This window comes from Manis javanica, chromosome 2, assembly GCF_040802235.1.
Source record: "Manis javanica isolate MJ-LG chromosome 2, MJ_LKY, whole genome shotgun sequence".
Lineage (NCBI taxonomy): Eukaryota > Metazoa > Chordata > Mammalia > Pholidota > Manidae > Manis > Manis javanica.
The window spans coordinates 92,379,169-92,395,123 of NC_133157.1; the positions used below are offsets into that span (position 1 = coordinate 92,379,169).

Here is a 15,955-nt window from a genome sequence, read left to right on the forward strand (position 1 = left end):
AGTATGATATATCCAAGAATTTACTATAGCCTATGATGTACATTCAGTTCACTACAAGAAAAATGAGTATGGGTTGTTCTGAAGGCTTTTGCAGTTTATGGAAACACTGCTGCAAATAACGAATTCTTCCACTCACCAGCTCTGACCTCAGAGGACTTCACAATAAGTGGAATCTGCATTTTATGAGTAAAACTCAGGATACTAAGCCTACCAAGTGCAAGAGTGGTATGCAGGCAGTACAGCTGACATGACTGAAATCTACAGCCGATGCCCCAAAGGCTGCTAGGCTTACCACAGAATAGCCACGTTCCCATGGATGACAAAGGAACACAAGCTGCAGGTCCAGAGAGGTAGCAGCAGACACAGAGCCAAACTGTGCAGACAACAACTCTCTCCCAGTAGATAACATTGGTCCTGTCCACTCCCAATGCACAACTAAATTAATACCACCACCAACTCTCTGTCCTGTCCACTCTCAGTGCACAGCTCAATAACAATAAAAATACCCGTTTTCTGGCCCAGTACCTTCCCATTCCTTTCTCAATATGCTTTGCTAGCCAGCACAAGCTACTGGGAATCAAGTTCACTATCTTGCCTAAGAAACAAAGAATGCTCCAAAAGCCCACTATGAAGTCATTTGGCCTCCAAACCAAGACTGACAGGTTCACCAATTCCAGGAATATGACCTTTTAACAGTCAACTAGGACTTTTCTGGTCAGCACCTAAGAGGTAATCTGTCACAGGCACCTCAGCATCTCCCACAAAAATGAGGCCATCTGCATGACAAGACCCCCTGCTCTTCCTGAGGGAAGGAGACCTGGCTAGAAGCAGTCACTTCTTTTCCTTTGCTGATAACTTCCTGCACCGCCCTCCATCCTATGAAAATCTTTCATTTTGTACAACTCCTTGGAACATCTATGTGCGAGACTGGATGTTGCCTGATTCATGAACCACTCAATAAACGCAATTACATCTTCAGATTTACTCAGCTGAATTTTGTTTTTAAACACCTGTATGGCAGACTTTTTTCTGTTCATGAGTTCTTTTCTTTCCCTGGCTTCCCTCCTCCCTCCATAAACTATCAAAACCTGAAGGTAACTCTTCCTTTTTCATACAAATATCTATGCAAAGGGCCTCACTGAGATTATGGTTAACTCTCTACCAAGGAATACTTGAAAGGCACAAAGTCCTTAAGTCCTAGTACCAATTCTGTGATATGATTTCTAATAAATACAGACTTGGTTTTAGTCCCCAGTCCTGGCAGAGCTCCTTAGACCCTTGGAATTTCCTAAGTGATGAGAACCATAGGCGTCTTTTGATATGTTAATGAGATGACTTTTGGAAAGCCCCCAAGGCAACTCAAGGATGGGGAACCAACCACAAGATTACAGGACTGACTTGTATCCCCCCCACCTATGGAGAGGAGAGGTACTGGAGATTAATTAAATCCTTGGCCAGTGGTGGAGGGAGCTCAATGATGCCTACATATTGATAGAAAAACCCAAAAGGATGCGGTTTTGAGGGCTTCCAGGTTAGTGAGCGCATTTACCAGCCCAGCTCCATGGGGGCATTAGTACCTGTACTCAGTTCCCTTCCACAACCTCTCCGTGTGAATTTCAAGCACTGTCCGCGAGTATCCTTTATACTAGCCTTTTACAATAAGCTGGTAATCTCATGAGTAAAGACAGCCACTATTTATTCCCTTAGACCTTCACTAGGCTCTCCACAGTCACCTTCAAGGATCATTAACCTCCTTTTGTCCTTTGTCTTCTTCCCTGAAGCCAGTTATGGGGGTGGGTGATGTTGGTTGATAACATCTGTGTTGCAGAGTTGATACCAAATGTGGTGTCAACATGAACCACACCAGGATTCCCAGGCAGCAGGAGGAGGTTGGGATCAGCCCATAATTCTGAGAAGCTCCAAGGCCCTCCAAGTTCATGCCCCAACCCCCACATTTCTTTGCTGATTGTATATAACTTGGCCTTTCGCTCAATGGGGCAAGGCAGATTTGGAAAAGCTCCTCAGCCTTCATGTTGGGCTGCTATTCTGATAATACAGTTTTCTTTGCTTCACAGAGTTCTATGAGCCATTAGCAAATTAAACTCGAGGAAGGGTCAGAGGTCTGCCAGAAGTACATGTGACAACCTGGACTTGTGACTGGTGTATGAAATGGGGGTGTAGTGAGTTTTGCAGGACTAAACCCTTAACCTGTGGAATCTGACACTAACTCCACGTAACTGTTGTCTGAATTGAGTTAATTGCTTGGTGGTGTTGAAAAAACAAACCACACCAGAGATTCCTAATGATGAGAAGCCACCTGCCTGAATCTCTAGTTTTTCATCTATAATAGGCGAATGATGTGTAAAAGTATATTATAATCTGAAAATTATAAGGAATTTTTGCTTTTATATCTCTGTAGTAGTAATTGTTTTGTGTTACTTTTTCATTCAGAAATGAGTTAAAAAAAACCTTTTGGAGGTTATTTTTCTGCCTAAGTCTAACATTTTTCAAAAACATTTTTTACTCTAGGAAAATGTAAACTTCATTCTTTCCCAAAATATGTTAAAATTATCTTATTCATGTCATAAGTAACCAGGCTCACACTTGCCTTTAATCTTCACATACTGCATATCTGGATTAACACAGAGGGCAAGATTACTAGGTAGAGTCCAGGGAGTGGTTGTCCAAGCAACCAAAGATATATTTTCATCTTCTTCCAAAGGGAAAGTTACAAATATTGAAGGATCTTGAACATCCTGAAACAAAATGAGATACAAAGAATTAACAAGATCCATAATAAATGACATGAAGAAAAGGGAGCTGATCCTAAAGAATAAAATAAACCATTTTTGAGAATAAACTGAACTTCTAAAGTATTTAACAAATTGCTCCAAAGTTAATAAATTTCTCCAAAGTAGAAAAACTCATCTCTGACACAAACCAACTGCATTCTAAGGTGCCTTGAGAAAAAAAGAGCTCTACAAACTTCAACTTATTCATACAAAAAAAACATCAAAAGAACTGATGAGTACTGTGCCCTTCCAATGTCAGAACCGTGAAATGTGAAGAGACTGAGGGACTGTTTAAGAGAGGATTAGAGACAGCAAGGAACAAAATACACAAGCTGGGATTTTCTTTTGCTAAAATGTTTACCATTGGGACCATTAAGAGAATCAGAATCAGTTCTACAGATCAGATGATAATATATTGTATCAATGTTGATTCCTTACTTTCAATTACTTATGAGAACAGTAGTGATTTTAAGAAATATATATTTAAGTATCTTGAGGAAAAGGGGCACCGTGTCTGCAATTTATTCGCATCGGGTCCTGTGCCACCTCCACTGCTTAGAGAGGGTAAAGCAAACATGATAAAAGGTTAATTTAGAGAATCTCAATGAATGGTGTATTAAAATTCTTTTCAACATTTCAGTAAGTCTGAAATAATGTCAAAAAACAAAAATAAGCCTTAGTTGCATAAAATACACAAACACAGCAGGGCTGAACTGAAAAGAGATGGTAAATGCTAGCATTGGCAAGGATGCAGAATAATCAGAGCTACCCAGCAGGAGCGTAAACCAGTACAACCACTTTGGAGAACTCTTCGCTAGTTTCTATTAGAGTGGAAGACAGTAAACGTTGGTCCACAGGCCAAAGCTGGCTGTCACCTGTTTTCATACAGTCCAAGGGCTAATAATGGTTTTCACAAAGTTGAGTACTTATGACTGAGACCATTTGTCTTAAAAGGCCTAAAATATTTACTATTTAGGCCTTTACACAGCTTGCTGACCCCTGTACTGGAGCTAAATGTCAGTAAACCCCGTGACTCAACAATTCTACTCTGGGTATGTAACCAACAGGAATGTGTATATATGCTCCCCAAAAGACAAGTTCTAGAATGGTCACAATAACACTACTGATAACAGCCAAATATTGATTATTACCCAAATGCCCATCAACAATGAAATGGATAAATTAGACACTAGACAGTAATTAAAGTGATCTACAATTATACTCACCATGGATGATTTTCACAAACATAATCTTGGGCAAGAGAAGTCAGACACAAAAAGGAACACACAGTATGATAGTACTTTTATGTAATGCAAAATCAGCAAACAAATCAATATTGTTAGAAGTGAGGACAGTGGTGACTGAGATGGGGGGTGGCGTGCAGCTAACTGAAGGAACCACGAGAAGGGAGAGCTTTGATAGGTTGATAAGGTTCTTTGCTACTTTCTCTGGGGGCTGGCTTTAATGATGAATTCACTTTGTGCAGGTAGATGGAGTAGAGCAAGTAAACAGAGAAGCAAACAACTGTTGTTTTCTCACTAAGCTAGGCAACAGGTACTGAGACATAAAACATTATTTGTGGTGTGTACATTAATGAATATAAAAAAAAAGGCAAAACCATGGACAGAAAACCTAGGTAAAACAGTAGTAGTGACTGCCTTTGGGTACTGAGATCATAATTTTTTCCTCCTCTATATCTTCTATTGTTTCTAAATTTTCCATAATGAGCATGAACTTCATAAACAAATCAACCAGATTTCTAAAAATCACAAATTTAGACATTATAAAAAATAAATTATACTTTTATATATCCACTGGTTTACCTTTTGAAACAATTGGAAGGACTTGCTCCCATAACTCAATTTACTTTCACACAACTTGCTTTTTCCCAATGAGAGAGTATTACCTGCAAATGAGTATAACCTTAGAAAACTCTAGCTCACAAGCTAATACGGAGTCTAAAATGTAAAATTTAGTTGCCAAAGACAGGCATAAGTACACAGGATTTATATTAAAACATATTTATAGCAACTTTCTTTGTTTTCATTTAAAAAAAGGGCTATAACCCTCAAAACAACTCAAATGTCTAACAAAAGAATGAATAAATTGAAATCTATTTGTTATATGAAACACTATATAGCAGTTAAAAGTAAACTTAAAACTACATGTATCAATATGAAGCATCTTTACAACAAAGGTTAGTGCAGAATAGGTATAGGAGGAGGGATTAAAAAGCATGCAGAACAATGCTGTGTATTGTTCATCGATACTCTTGTAGACAGAAACAAGTATAAAAATATGCATCGGAAAGAAATACTGAATTCATCATTCTTGTTAACTATCAAATGTAAGGAAGAAAATGGAAAAAGAGAAAGGTGCTGTAAATATATAAACTGTGGTATACTCACCTACACAAAACTTAGAGCAAAAGATCCACAACTACACACAACATGGGTGACTGTCACAAACATATAACAAATGAGAAAAACCAGATACAAAAGAATACTGGATTTTTGCATTTCCACAAAGTCCAGAAACAGGCAAAATTAATCAACTGCCATCTGTAATACTTGATATATCTTTTCAAAAAACAGATGCATTTACTAGAACCCATCAAGTGGGGTAATTGCATAAAAATTTTAACACCCCCTTCACCCAAAAAAACCCCATAAAACAATGAAGCTTAATGACATACATACATGCCGAAGGGGGAAAAAAAACACAAAAACAAAATAAAAATTGTATAAAATACTGAGGACAGAGACAATACAGAGCATCTGATCTAAATTAGACCATGGAAATATAATCAGCAAAATCAGACTGAAAAACTCGTTTGAGGCAAAATCTGTTTCCGGAACAATGACTTGCGAGAGGGCAGGAGGGGGCAAAAAAAAAAAAAGGAAAAAGAGAAATGGAGATGTGCAGATTAAAACAGACCTAAAAGACAACTATTACATGTATGAACCTTCCTTAGCTCATGCTTTAAAACAAACAAAAAAACACATTAAAAATAACCTCAGGGTAAAAGGTATGATTTTATATGAGACAAACAGAAATGTGAATACAGATGATATCCAAGAATTAAACACTGATAGAATACTTAATATAAAGGATTAAAAATGACTGTAATAGGAGGTGGAGCAAGGATGGCGGCGTGAGTAGAGCAGTGGAAATCACCTCCCAAAAACACATAGAGCTATAAAAATATAACAAAGAAAAATCTTCATAAAATAGAGACCACAGGACACAGGACAACATCCAGACCACATCCACACCTGCAAGAACCCAGCGCCTTGCGAAGGGGGTAAGATACAAGCCCCGGCCAGCGGGACCCGAGCGCCCCTCCCCCCGGCTCCCGGCGGGTGGAAAGAAACCGGAGTGGTTTTTTTTTGGCGAGTGCTTTTTGGAAGCCTTAAAGGGACAGGGACCCCGGTGCTAGGGAGGCAGGGGGCGGGACCGGTGAGCAGGTGCCTGGGACCGGCGCCTGAGGACAAAGAATATCCCGCGTTTCTCCCTGCGGGACCGGCGGGCGGGTGCCTGAGACCGGAGGAAATCGCGCATTTTTCCCCCTTTTTTTTTTCTCTTTTTGGCGAGGGCTTTTTGGACGCCTTAAAGGGACAGGGACCCCGGTGTTAGGGAGGCAGGGCGGCGGGACTGGTGAGCGGGTGCCTGGGACAAGCGCCTGAGGACAAAGAATATCGAGCGTTCCTTCCCTGCGGGACCGGTGGGTGGGTGCTTTTTGGAAGCCTTGAAAGGACAGGGACCCTGGTGCTAGGGAGACAGGGCAGCAGGACCAGTGAGCGGGGGCCTGGGACCGGCACCGGAGGACAAAAAAAAAAAAAAAAAATCGCGTGTTTTTTCCTTTTTTTTTCCTTCTGTTCCCTCTCTCATTGTTGCTGTTGTTGTTTTGGTTTGGAGAGTGCTTTTTGGAAGTCTAAAGGGGCAGGACAGGTCACTTAGAACAGAGGCAGGGAATCTGGGGATCTCTGGGCACTCTAACCCCCTGGGCAGCAGGGAGCACAGAGGCCCCTTACGGAGATAAATAGCCCCCCGGCCGCTCCCCCTCCAACGGGGCTCCACCATTTTGGAGGAATAGCCCCAGCCAGGCCAAGCCCACAGCAACAGCGGAGATAAACCCCAAAGCAACTGGGCAGGAAGCAGAAGCCCTGTCTGCGCACAGCTGCCCAGCACAAGCCACTAGAGGTCGCTATTCTCCCAGGAAAAGGCCACAAACGAACAAGAAGGGAAGCTCTTCCAGCGGTCACTTGTACCAGCTCTGCAAACTATCTCTATCACCATGAAAAGACAAAACTACAGGCAGACAAAGATCACAGAGACAACACCTGAGAGGGAGACAGACCTAACTAGTCTTCCTGAAAAAGAATTCAAAATAAAAATCATGAACATGCTGACAGAGATGCAGAGAAAAATGCAAGAGCAATGGGATGAGATGCAGAGAAAAATGCAAGAGAAGTGGGATGAGATGCAGAGAAAAATGCAAGAGCAGTGGGATGAAGTCCGGAAGGAGATCACAGAGGTCAGGAACGAGATCACAGAAGTGAAACAATCCCTGGAAGGATTTATAAGGAGAATGGATAAGATGCAAGAGGCCATTGAAGGAATAGAAGCCAGAGAACAGGAACGTATAGAAGCTGACATAGAGAGAGATAAAAGGATCTCCAGGAATGAAACAACACTAAGAGAAATATGTGACCAAGTCAAAAGGAATAATATTCGTATTATAGGGATACCAGAAGAAGAAAGAGGAAAAGGGATAGCAAGTCTCTTTGAAGAAGTAATTGCTGAAAACTTCCCCAAACTGGGGGAGGAAATAATCGAACAGACCATGGAATTACACAGAACTCCCAACAGAAAGGATCCAAGGAGGACAACACCAAGACACATAGTAATTAAAATGGCAAGGATCAAGGACAAGGAAAGAGTTTTAAAGGCAGCTAGAGAGAAAAAGGTCACCTATAAAGGAAAACCCATCAGGCTAACATCAGACTTCTCGAGAGAAACCCTACAGGCCAGAAGAGAATGGCATGATATACTTAATGCAATGAAACAGAAGGGCCTTGAACCAAGGACACTGTATCCAGCACGACTATCATTTAAATATGATGGCGGGATTAAACAATTCCCAGACTAGCAAAAGCTGAGGGAATTTGCTTCCCACAAACCACCTCTACAGGGCATCCTACAGGGACTGCTCTAGATGGGAGCACCCCTAAAAAGAGCACAGAACAAAACACACAACATATGAAGAATGGAGGAGGAGGAATAAGAAGGGAAAGAAGAAAAGAATCTCCAGACAGTGTATATAACAGCTCAATAAGCGAGCTAAGTTAGGCAGTAAGATACTAAAGAAGCTAACCTTGAACCTTTGGTAACCACGAATCTAAAGCCTGCAATGGCAATAAGTACATATCTCTCAATAGTCACCCTAAATGTAAATGGACTTAATGCACCAATCAAAAGACACAGAGTAATAGAATGGATAAAAAAGCAAGACCCATCTATATGCTGCTTACAAAAAACTCACCTTAAACCCAAAGATAAGCATAGACTAAAAGTCAAGGGATGGAAAAACATATTTCAGGCAAACAACAGTGAGAAGAAAGCAGGGGTTGCAGTACTAATATCAGACAAAATAGACTTCAAAACAAAGAAAGTAACAAGAGATAAAGAAGGACACTACATAATGATAAAGGGCTCAGTCCAACAAGAGGATATAACCATTCTAAATATATATGCACCCAATACAGGAGCACCAGCATATGTGAAGCAAATACTAACAGAACTAAAGATGGAAATAGACTGCAATGCATTCATTGTAGGAGACTTCAACACACCACTCACCCCAAAGGATAGATCCACTGGGCAGAAAATAAGTAAAGACACACAGGCACTGAACAACACACTAGAACAGATGGACCTAATAGACATCTATAGAACTCTACATCCAAAAGCAACAGGATATACATTCTTCTCAAGTGCACATGGAACATTCTCCAGAATAGACCACATAATAGCTCACAAAAAGAGCCTCAGTAAATTCCAAAATATTGAAATTCTACCAACCAATTTTTCAGACCACAAAGGTATAAAACTGGAAATAAATTCTACAAAGAAAACAAAAAGGCTCACAAACACATGGAGGCTTAACAACATGCTACTAAATAATCAATGGATCAATGAACAAATCAAAATAGAGATCAAGGAATATATAGAAACAAATGACAACAACACTAAGCCCCAACTTCTGTGGGATGCAGCGAAAGCAGTCTTAAGAGGAAAGTATATAGCAATCCAGGCACACTTGAAGAAGGAAGAACAATCCCAAATGAATAGTCTAACATCACAATTATTAAAACTGGAAAAAGAAGAACAAATGAGGCCTAAAGTCAGCAGAAGGAGGGACATAATAAAGATCAGAGAAGAAATAAGCAAAATTGAGAAGAATAAAACAATAGCAAAAATCAACGAAACCAAGAGCTGGTTCTTTGAGAAAATAAACAAAATAGATAAGCCTCTAGGCCAACTTATTAAGAGAAAAAGAGAGTCAACACAAATCAACATAATCAGAAATGAGAATGGAAAAATCAAGACAGACTCCACAGAAATACAAAGAATTATTAAAGACTACTATGAAAACCTATATGCCAACAAGCTGGAAAACCTAGAAGAAATGGACAACTTCCTAGAAAAATACAACCTCCCAAGACTGACCAAGGAAGAAACACAAAAGTTAAACAAACCAATTACAAGCAAAGAAATTGAAACAGTAATCAAAAAACTACCCAAGAACAAAACCCCGGGGCCGGACGGATTTACCTCGGAATTTTATCAGACACACAGAGAAGACATAATACCCATTCTCCTTAAAGTGTTCCACAAAATAGAAGAAGAGGGAATACTCCCACACTCATTCTATGAGGCCAACATCACCCTAATACCAAAACCAGACAAATACCCCACCAAAAAAGAAAATTACAGACCAATATCCCTGATGAATGTAGATGCAAAAATACTCAATAAAATATTAGCAAACAGAATTCAACAGTATATCAAAAGGATCATACACCATGACCAAGTGGGGTTCATCCCAGGGATGCAAGGATGGTACAACATTCGAAAATCCATCAACATCATCCACCACATCAACAAAAAGAAAGACAAAAACCACATGATCATCTCCATAGATGCTGAAAAAGCATTTGACAAAATTCAACATCCATTCATGATAAAAACTCTCAGCAAAATGGGAATAGAGGGCAAGTACCTCAACATAATAAAGGCCATATATGATAAACCCACAGCCAGCATTATACTGAACAGCGAGAAGCTGAAAGCATTTCCTCTGAGATCAGGAACCAGACAGGGATGCCCACTCTCCCCACTGTTATTTAACATAGTACTGGAGGTCCTAGCCACGGCAATCAGACAAAACAAAGAAATACAAGGAATCCAGATTGGTAAAGAAGAAGTTAAACTGTCACTATTTGCAGATGGTATGATACTCTACAGAAAAAACCCTAAAGACTCCCCTCCAAAACTACTAGAACTGATATCGGAATACAGCAAAGTTGCAGGATACAAAATTAACACACAGAAATCTGTAGCTTTCCTATACACTAACAACGAATCAATAGAAAGAGAAATCAGGAAAACAATTCAATTCACCATTGCATCAAAAAGAAAAAATTCCTAGGAATAAACCTAACCAAAGAAGTGAAAGACTTATACTCTGAAAACTACAAGTCACTCTTAAGAGAAATTAAAGGGGACACTAATAAATGGAAACTCATCCCATGCTCATGGCTAGGAAGAATTAATATCGTCAAAATGGCCATCCTGCCCAAACCAATATACAGATTTGATGCAATCCCTCTCAAATTACCAGCAACATTCTTCAATGAATTGGAACAAATAATTCAAAAATTCGTATGGAAACACCAAAGACCCCGAACAGCCAAAGCAATCCTGAAAAAGAAGAATAAAGTAGGGGGGATCTCACTCCCCAACTTCAAGCTCTACTACAAAGCCATAGTAATCAAGACAATTTGGTACTGGCACAAGAACAGAGCCACAGACCAGTGGAACAGATTAGAGACCCCAGAAATTAACCCAAACATATATGGTCAATTAATATTTGATAAAGGAGCCATGGACATACAATGGCAAAATGACAGTCTCTTCAACAGATGGTGCTGGCAAAACTGGACAGCTACATGTAGGAGAATGAAACTGGACCATTGTCTAACCCCATATACAAAGGTAAACTCAAAATGGATCAAAGACCTGAATGTAAGTCATGAAACCATTAAACTCTTGGAAAAAAACATAGGCAAAAACCTCTTAGACATAAACATGAGTGATCTCTTCTTGAACATATCTCCCTGGGCAAGGAAAACAACAGCAAAAATGAGCAAGTGGGACTACATTAAGCTGAAAAGCTTCTGTACAGCGAAAGACACCATCAACAGAACAAAAAGGAACCCTACAGTATGGGAGAATATATTTGAAAATGACAGATCTGATAAAGGCTTGACGTCCAGAATATATAAAGAGCTCACACGCCTCAACAAACAAAAAACAAATAACCCAATTAAAAAATGGGCAGAGGAACTGAACAGACAGTTCTCCAAAAAAGAAATACAGATGGCCAAGAGACACATGAAAAGATGCTCCACATCGCTAATTATCAGAGAAATGCAAATTAAAACTACAATGAGGTATCACCTCACACCAGTAAGGACAGCTGCCATCCAAAAGACAAACAACAACAAATGTTGGCGAGGCTATGGAGAAAGGGGAACCCTCCTACACTGCTGGTGGGAATGTAAATTAGTTCAACCATTGTGGAAAGCAGTATGGAGGTGCATCAAAATGTTCAAAACAGACCTACCATTTGACCCAGGAATTCCACTCCTAGGAATTTACCCTAAGAACGCAGCAATCAAGTTTGAGAAAGACAGATGCACTCCTATGTTTATCGCAGCACTATTTACAGTAGCCAAGAATTGGAAGCAACCTAAATGTCCATCGGTAGATGAATGGATAAAGAAGGTGTGGTACATATACACAATGGAATACTACTCAGCCATAAGAAGTGGAAAAATCCAACCATTTGCAGCAACATGGATGGAGCTGGAGAGTATTATGCTCAGTGAAATAAGCCAAGGAGAGAAAGATAAATACCAAATGATTTCACTCATCTGAGGAGTATAGGAACAAAGGAAAAACTGAAGGAACAAAACAGCAGTGGAATTACAGAACCCAAAAATGGACTAACAGGTACCAAAGGGAAAGGAACTGGGGAGGATGGGTGGGCAGGGAGGGATAAGGGGTGGGGAAGAAGAAGGGGGTTATTAAGATTAGCATACATGGGGGGGAGGGAGAAAGGGGAGGGTGGGCTGCACAACACAGAGAGGACAAGTAGTGACTCTACAACATTTTGCTAAGCTGATGGACAGTAACCGTAATGTGGTTGTTAGGGGGGACCTGATATGGGGAGAGCATAGTAAACATAGTATTCTTCATGTAAGTGTAGATTAAAAATTTAAAAAAAAAAAAAAAGAAAGAAAGAAACAAAGAAAAGGGGGATTACTCCTTAACAGGATAAAACTATTGGTAAATCAAAGATCAATGCATGCTTTAAATATCCTTAATGTTGATCGCTTAAAGGGTGTCAGATGATCAGCTATGGAGGTACTCTTTTTTGATAATATTCCTTTCTCTTAAAAAAAAAAAAAAAAAAAAAAAAAAGCAGTTACTGTGTGCTGACCTCCAGTGAGTTCTGCACAGTGGTATAGAGGGCATATCAAAGTATGGGCAAAGGGTCTGTTTGTTTCTATGCAGAATATCAAGGCCTAGCTTGGATACCCAGAATATGAACTAAGATACGATATGAGGAGGAGCTTCCGGCATCAGCACTCTCTGGAGGACTTGTGCTGGGGAATGATCATCAAAAAGCCTCCACAGGGATCCGGACGATGCTGCGGTTGTGGCTGCATCCAGCCCACCGTCTCCTGGACTTGCCATAAGAAGGAGGAGGGAGATGTCTAGGCTGGCATGTGCATACAGTGAGACAACGAATTTGACCGGATCTGTACTGTAGGAACTCAACCAGGAGTTGGGAGGGGTGCAAGTTGTAGCACTCCAAAATCTCATGACTATAGACTATCTACAGTTAAAAGAACATATGGGAGGTGAACAGATCCCAGAAATGGGCTGCTTTAATTTGTCTGATGGTTCAAGTACAGTTGGACAATATCCATCATATCATAGATAAATTTTCACAAATGCCTAGGGTGCCTAAATGGTTTTCTTGGCTTCACTGGAGATGGATGGTAATTATAGATTTGCTTTGTTTATGTCACCATATTCCTATTATGTTAATATGTGTGTGCAAATTAGTTAGTAGTTTAAAACCTATACATACTTAAGGTACTATACAAGAAGATATGTCAAAGAAATAATCAATCCTCCCAAGTTTCCTTCATATGCTACATCTATAGCTTTTCTTCTTCCTTCCTAATTACAACCCTTAAATAGAATTCGTGCCTCATATCGAATTTACTGAGTATCATAATTCCTCCAGGTGGTAAAGATACCTCGAGACAAGTGCTGGGCATAGAAGCCACAGGGCATAAATCTGCAAAGAAGTAAAAAGCTAACCTTTGCAAACAATATGGCTTCTCTCTCACTTACCAACTTTACATTTCCCTGTATGGCCCCGGAAGATGACTGGTTAGCCAGAGACGGGTAAGATTCCTCAAGGGAGGAACAACCTAAGACAGGCACAGTCGCAGGGGGGCCATCAGGTGAGAATTTGGGGATCAACAGAGGTGAGGCTCAGAACCTCACCCCCCCTGCTTTGAGAGAAATCTTCTGCATCCGTGGATGTCTTGCTGCCCTTGTCTAGCCTGGATTAATACTTAGTCCATAGGCACACACCTGATCATCTGATCATCTACATTTGCCTTCTTACAGCACTAAACTATGTTTTCTACCTTTATCTTGCATCTATCTACCACTTCAGCATTTTATTAAAAATAAAAATAATAATAATAATAGGAGAAATGTGGGATCAACATATAAATCAAGTACAAAAATCAAACAAATATTCATATTTGACCTGATTGTTTATAGGTCATAATGAATGATCAAAACCTAAAGTTTCTGTGATGAATGCCCTTGTACTGCTCACCATGTAAGAATTTATTCACTATGTAAGAATTCGTTCACCATGTAAGAACTTGTTCGTTATGCTTCAGAAGATTGGAGACTGACGAGAATTAGGCTTGAGATGGATTAATGATTGTACATTGAGCGTTGACCCCCCTATACTGAATTTTATTGTTGTTAACAACCATTTGATCAATAAATATGAGAGATGCCCTCTCAAAAAAAAAAAAAAAAAATAATAATAATAATAATAATAAAGAGAGAAATGTGGTATCCACATATAAATCAAGTATTAAAATCAAATGAATATTCATATTTCAACTGACTGTTTATAGTTCATAATGCGTGAGCAAAACCAAAGCCTCCGTGATGACTGCCCTTGTACTGTTCACCATGTAACTTATTCACTATGTAAGAATTTATTCTCCATGTAAGAACTTGTTCGTTATGCTTCAGAAGATTGGAGCCTGATGAGAATTAGGCTTGGGGTGGATTAATGATTGTGCATTGAGCATTGACCCCCCGTATGCAGAATGTTATTGTGGTTAACAACCATTTGATCAATAAATATGAGACATGCCCTCACAAAAAAAAAAAAAAAAAAAAATGACTGTAATAATTTTAGGCAATATAATGGTACTACGGCAATGTTAAAAAAAGATACAAGATTTCTTATCTTAAAGGTATATAATGGATTATTTGCTGATAAAATATATCTAAAATTTGCTTTGAAAAGTACCAGGGAACGTGTGTAGGGGGTCACAAGTGACCACTGGTCAACAGTTGTTGGGGATGCCTGACAAGCACATGGGAGTTGATTACATTATTCCATCTACTTTTGTGGATGCTTGAATGTCTCTGTTAGTGCTTTTAAAAAGTAAGCTATAAATATAGCAATATATTAAGATTTAACAAAGCAAAGTCTTTCATGCCCAAGTGTTTAGTATACTATTCTCTACATTTTTATGTGCTAAAAATATTTTATTAAAAAAACACAACACAACATGAGCACTATCAAAGGAGGGTATTTAAGAGACAGGAGTTATAATCATGCCCACCTCACAAGGATTTACAAAGATCAAATAGGATGTATGAAAGCATTATTTAAGATGAAAAGTGCTTTTGAAATGTAAGTTTCAAATAATACAATTTCCAAACCTAAGCCATGAAATAAGAATCCCAAACAAATGTCCTTTAAAAACAAAGAGGATTAGAGAAACTGTCAGAAATGAAAACACCTCTTGAATACACGCACATGAGAACAAACTGCTCATGCTTTGGAAGGATTACTGCTTTTACTTCCTACCTAGATAAGGTACAGCACTATACTCTGTAAACATGGGACACAACACAGCTAAACTCTTCTATCATACCAACCACAGAAAGTTATTCCATTCATTAGAGAAAAGATTGTAATACTAACCACCAACCCCCATGAGATTTTCTTCCTAATATTATAAGGAAATAAATGATACTGTGAAGTCAATCACCAAAACCAATAATCCTTATGAAACGGTGACTGAAGGTAAACAGGGCAGAGCTGGACTAGTTAATAAAAGAGAGGGACAAAAATATGGTCAAAACAAGCAAAACCTGTCACAGTAAGATACATCATTCACAATTTCATGGGGAAAAAAAAAGTCCCTAATTTTTCATCTTAACAGAAACTTAACTCAGTGACTGGCAACATTACCAGCACTTGGTATGAAATGGTGAAAATCACCGACTCCCCAGACTGACATTCCACACTGGGACTAACTGGTTATCATGATCAACACAACTGTATAATTTCTATACACATAACTTAGTGCCCAGTGATGACTCACGTACCTTATAATTCTGGTGAGATTCGAAGTTGGAAAGCGGAGTGTTGCATGCGGTGGAGAAGGGCATGACTTTCACACCTCTATAAACAAGGCCTTTGTCATAGAGTTGTTTGAAGACCCACCTAGCAATAAAGAGACTAAGTT

At 39.4% G+C, this 15,955-nt stretch overlaps 1 protein-coding gene across 4 annotated transcripts in view; it reads right to left on the reverse strand.

Annotated features, from left to right (window-relative positions):
* Positions 1–15,955, reverse strand: part of IARS1 (isoleucyl-tRNA synthetase 1) — a 113,240-nt gene that overhangs the window by 76,794 nt on the left and 20,491 nt on the right. For all 4 annotated transcript variants that reach the window (XM_017665526.3, XM_073228871.1, XM_073228870.1 and 1 more), the window contains 2 exons: positions 15,816–15,933; positions 2,609–2,756 (listed from right to left, as the gene is read on the reverse strand). In XM_017665526.3, coding sequence (XP_017521015.2) covers positions 2,609–2,756; positions 15,816–15,933 — 266 coding nt within the window. The remainder of the gene's footprint in view (positions 1–2,608; positions 2,757–15,815; positions 15,934–15,955) is intronic.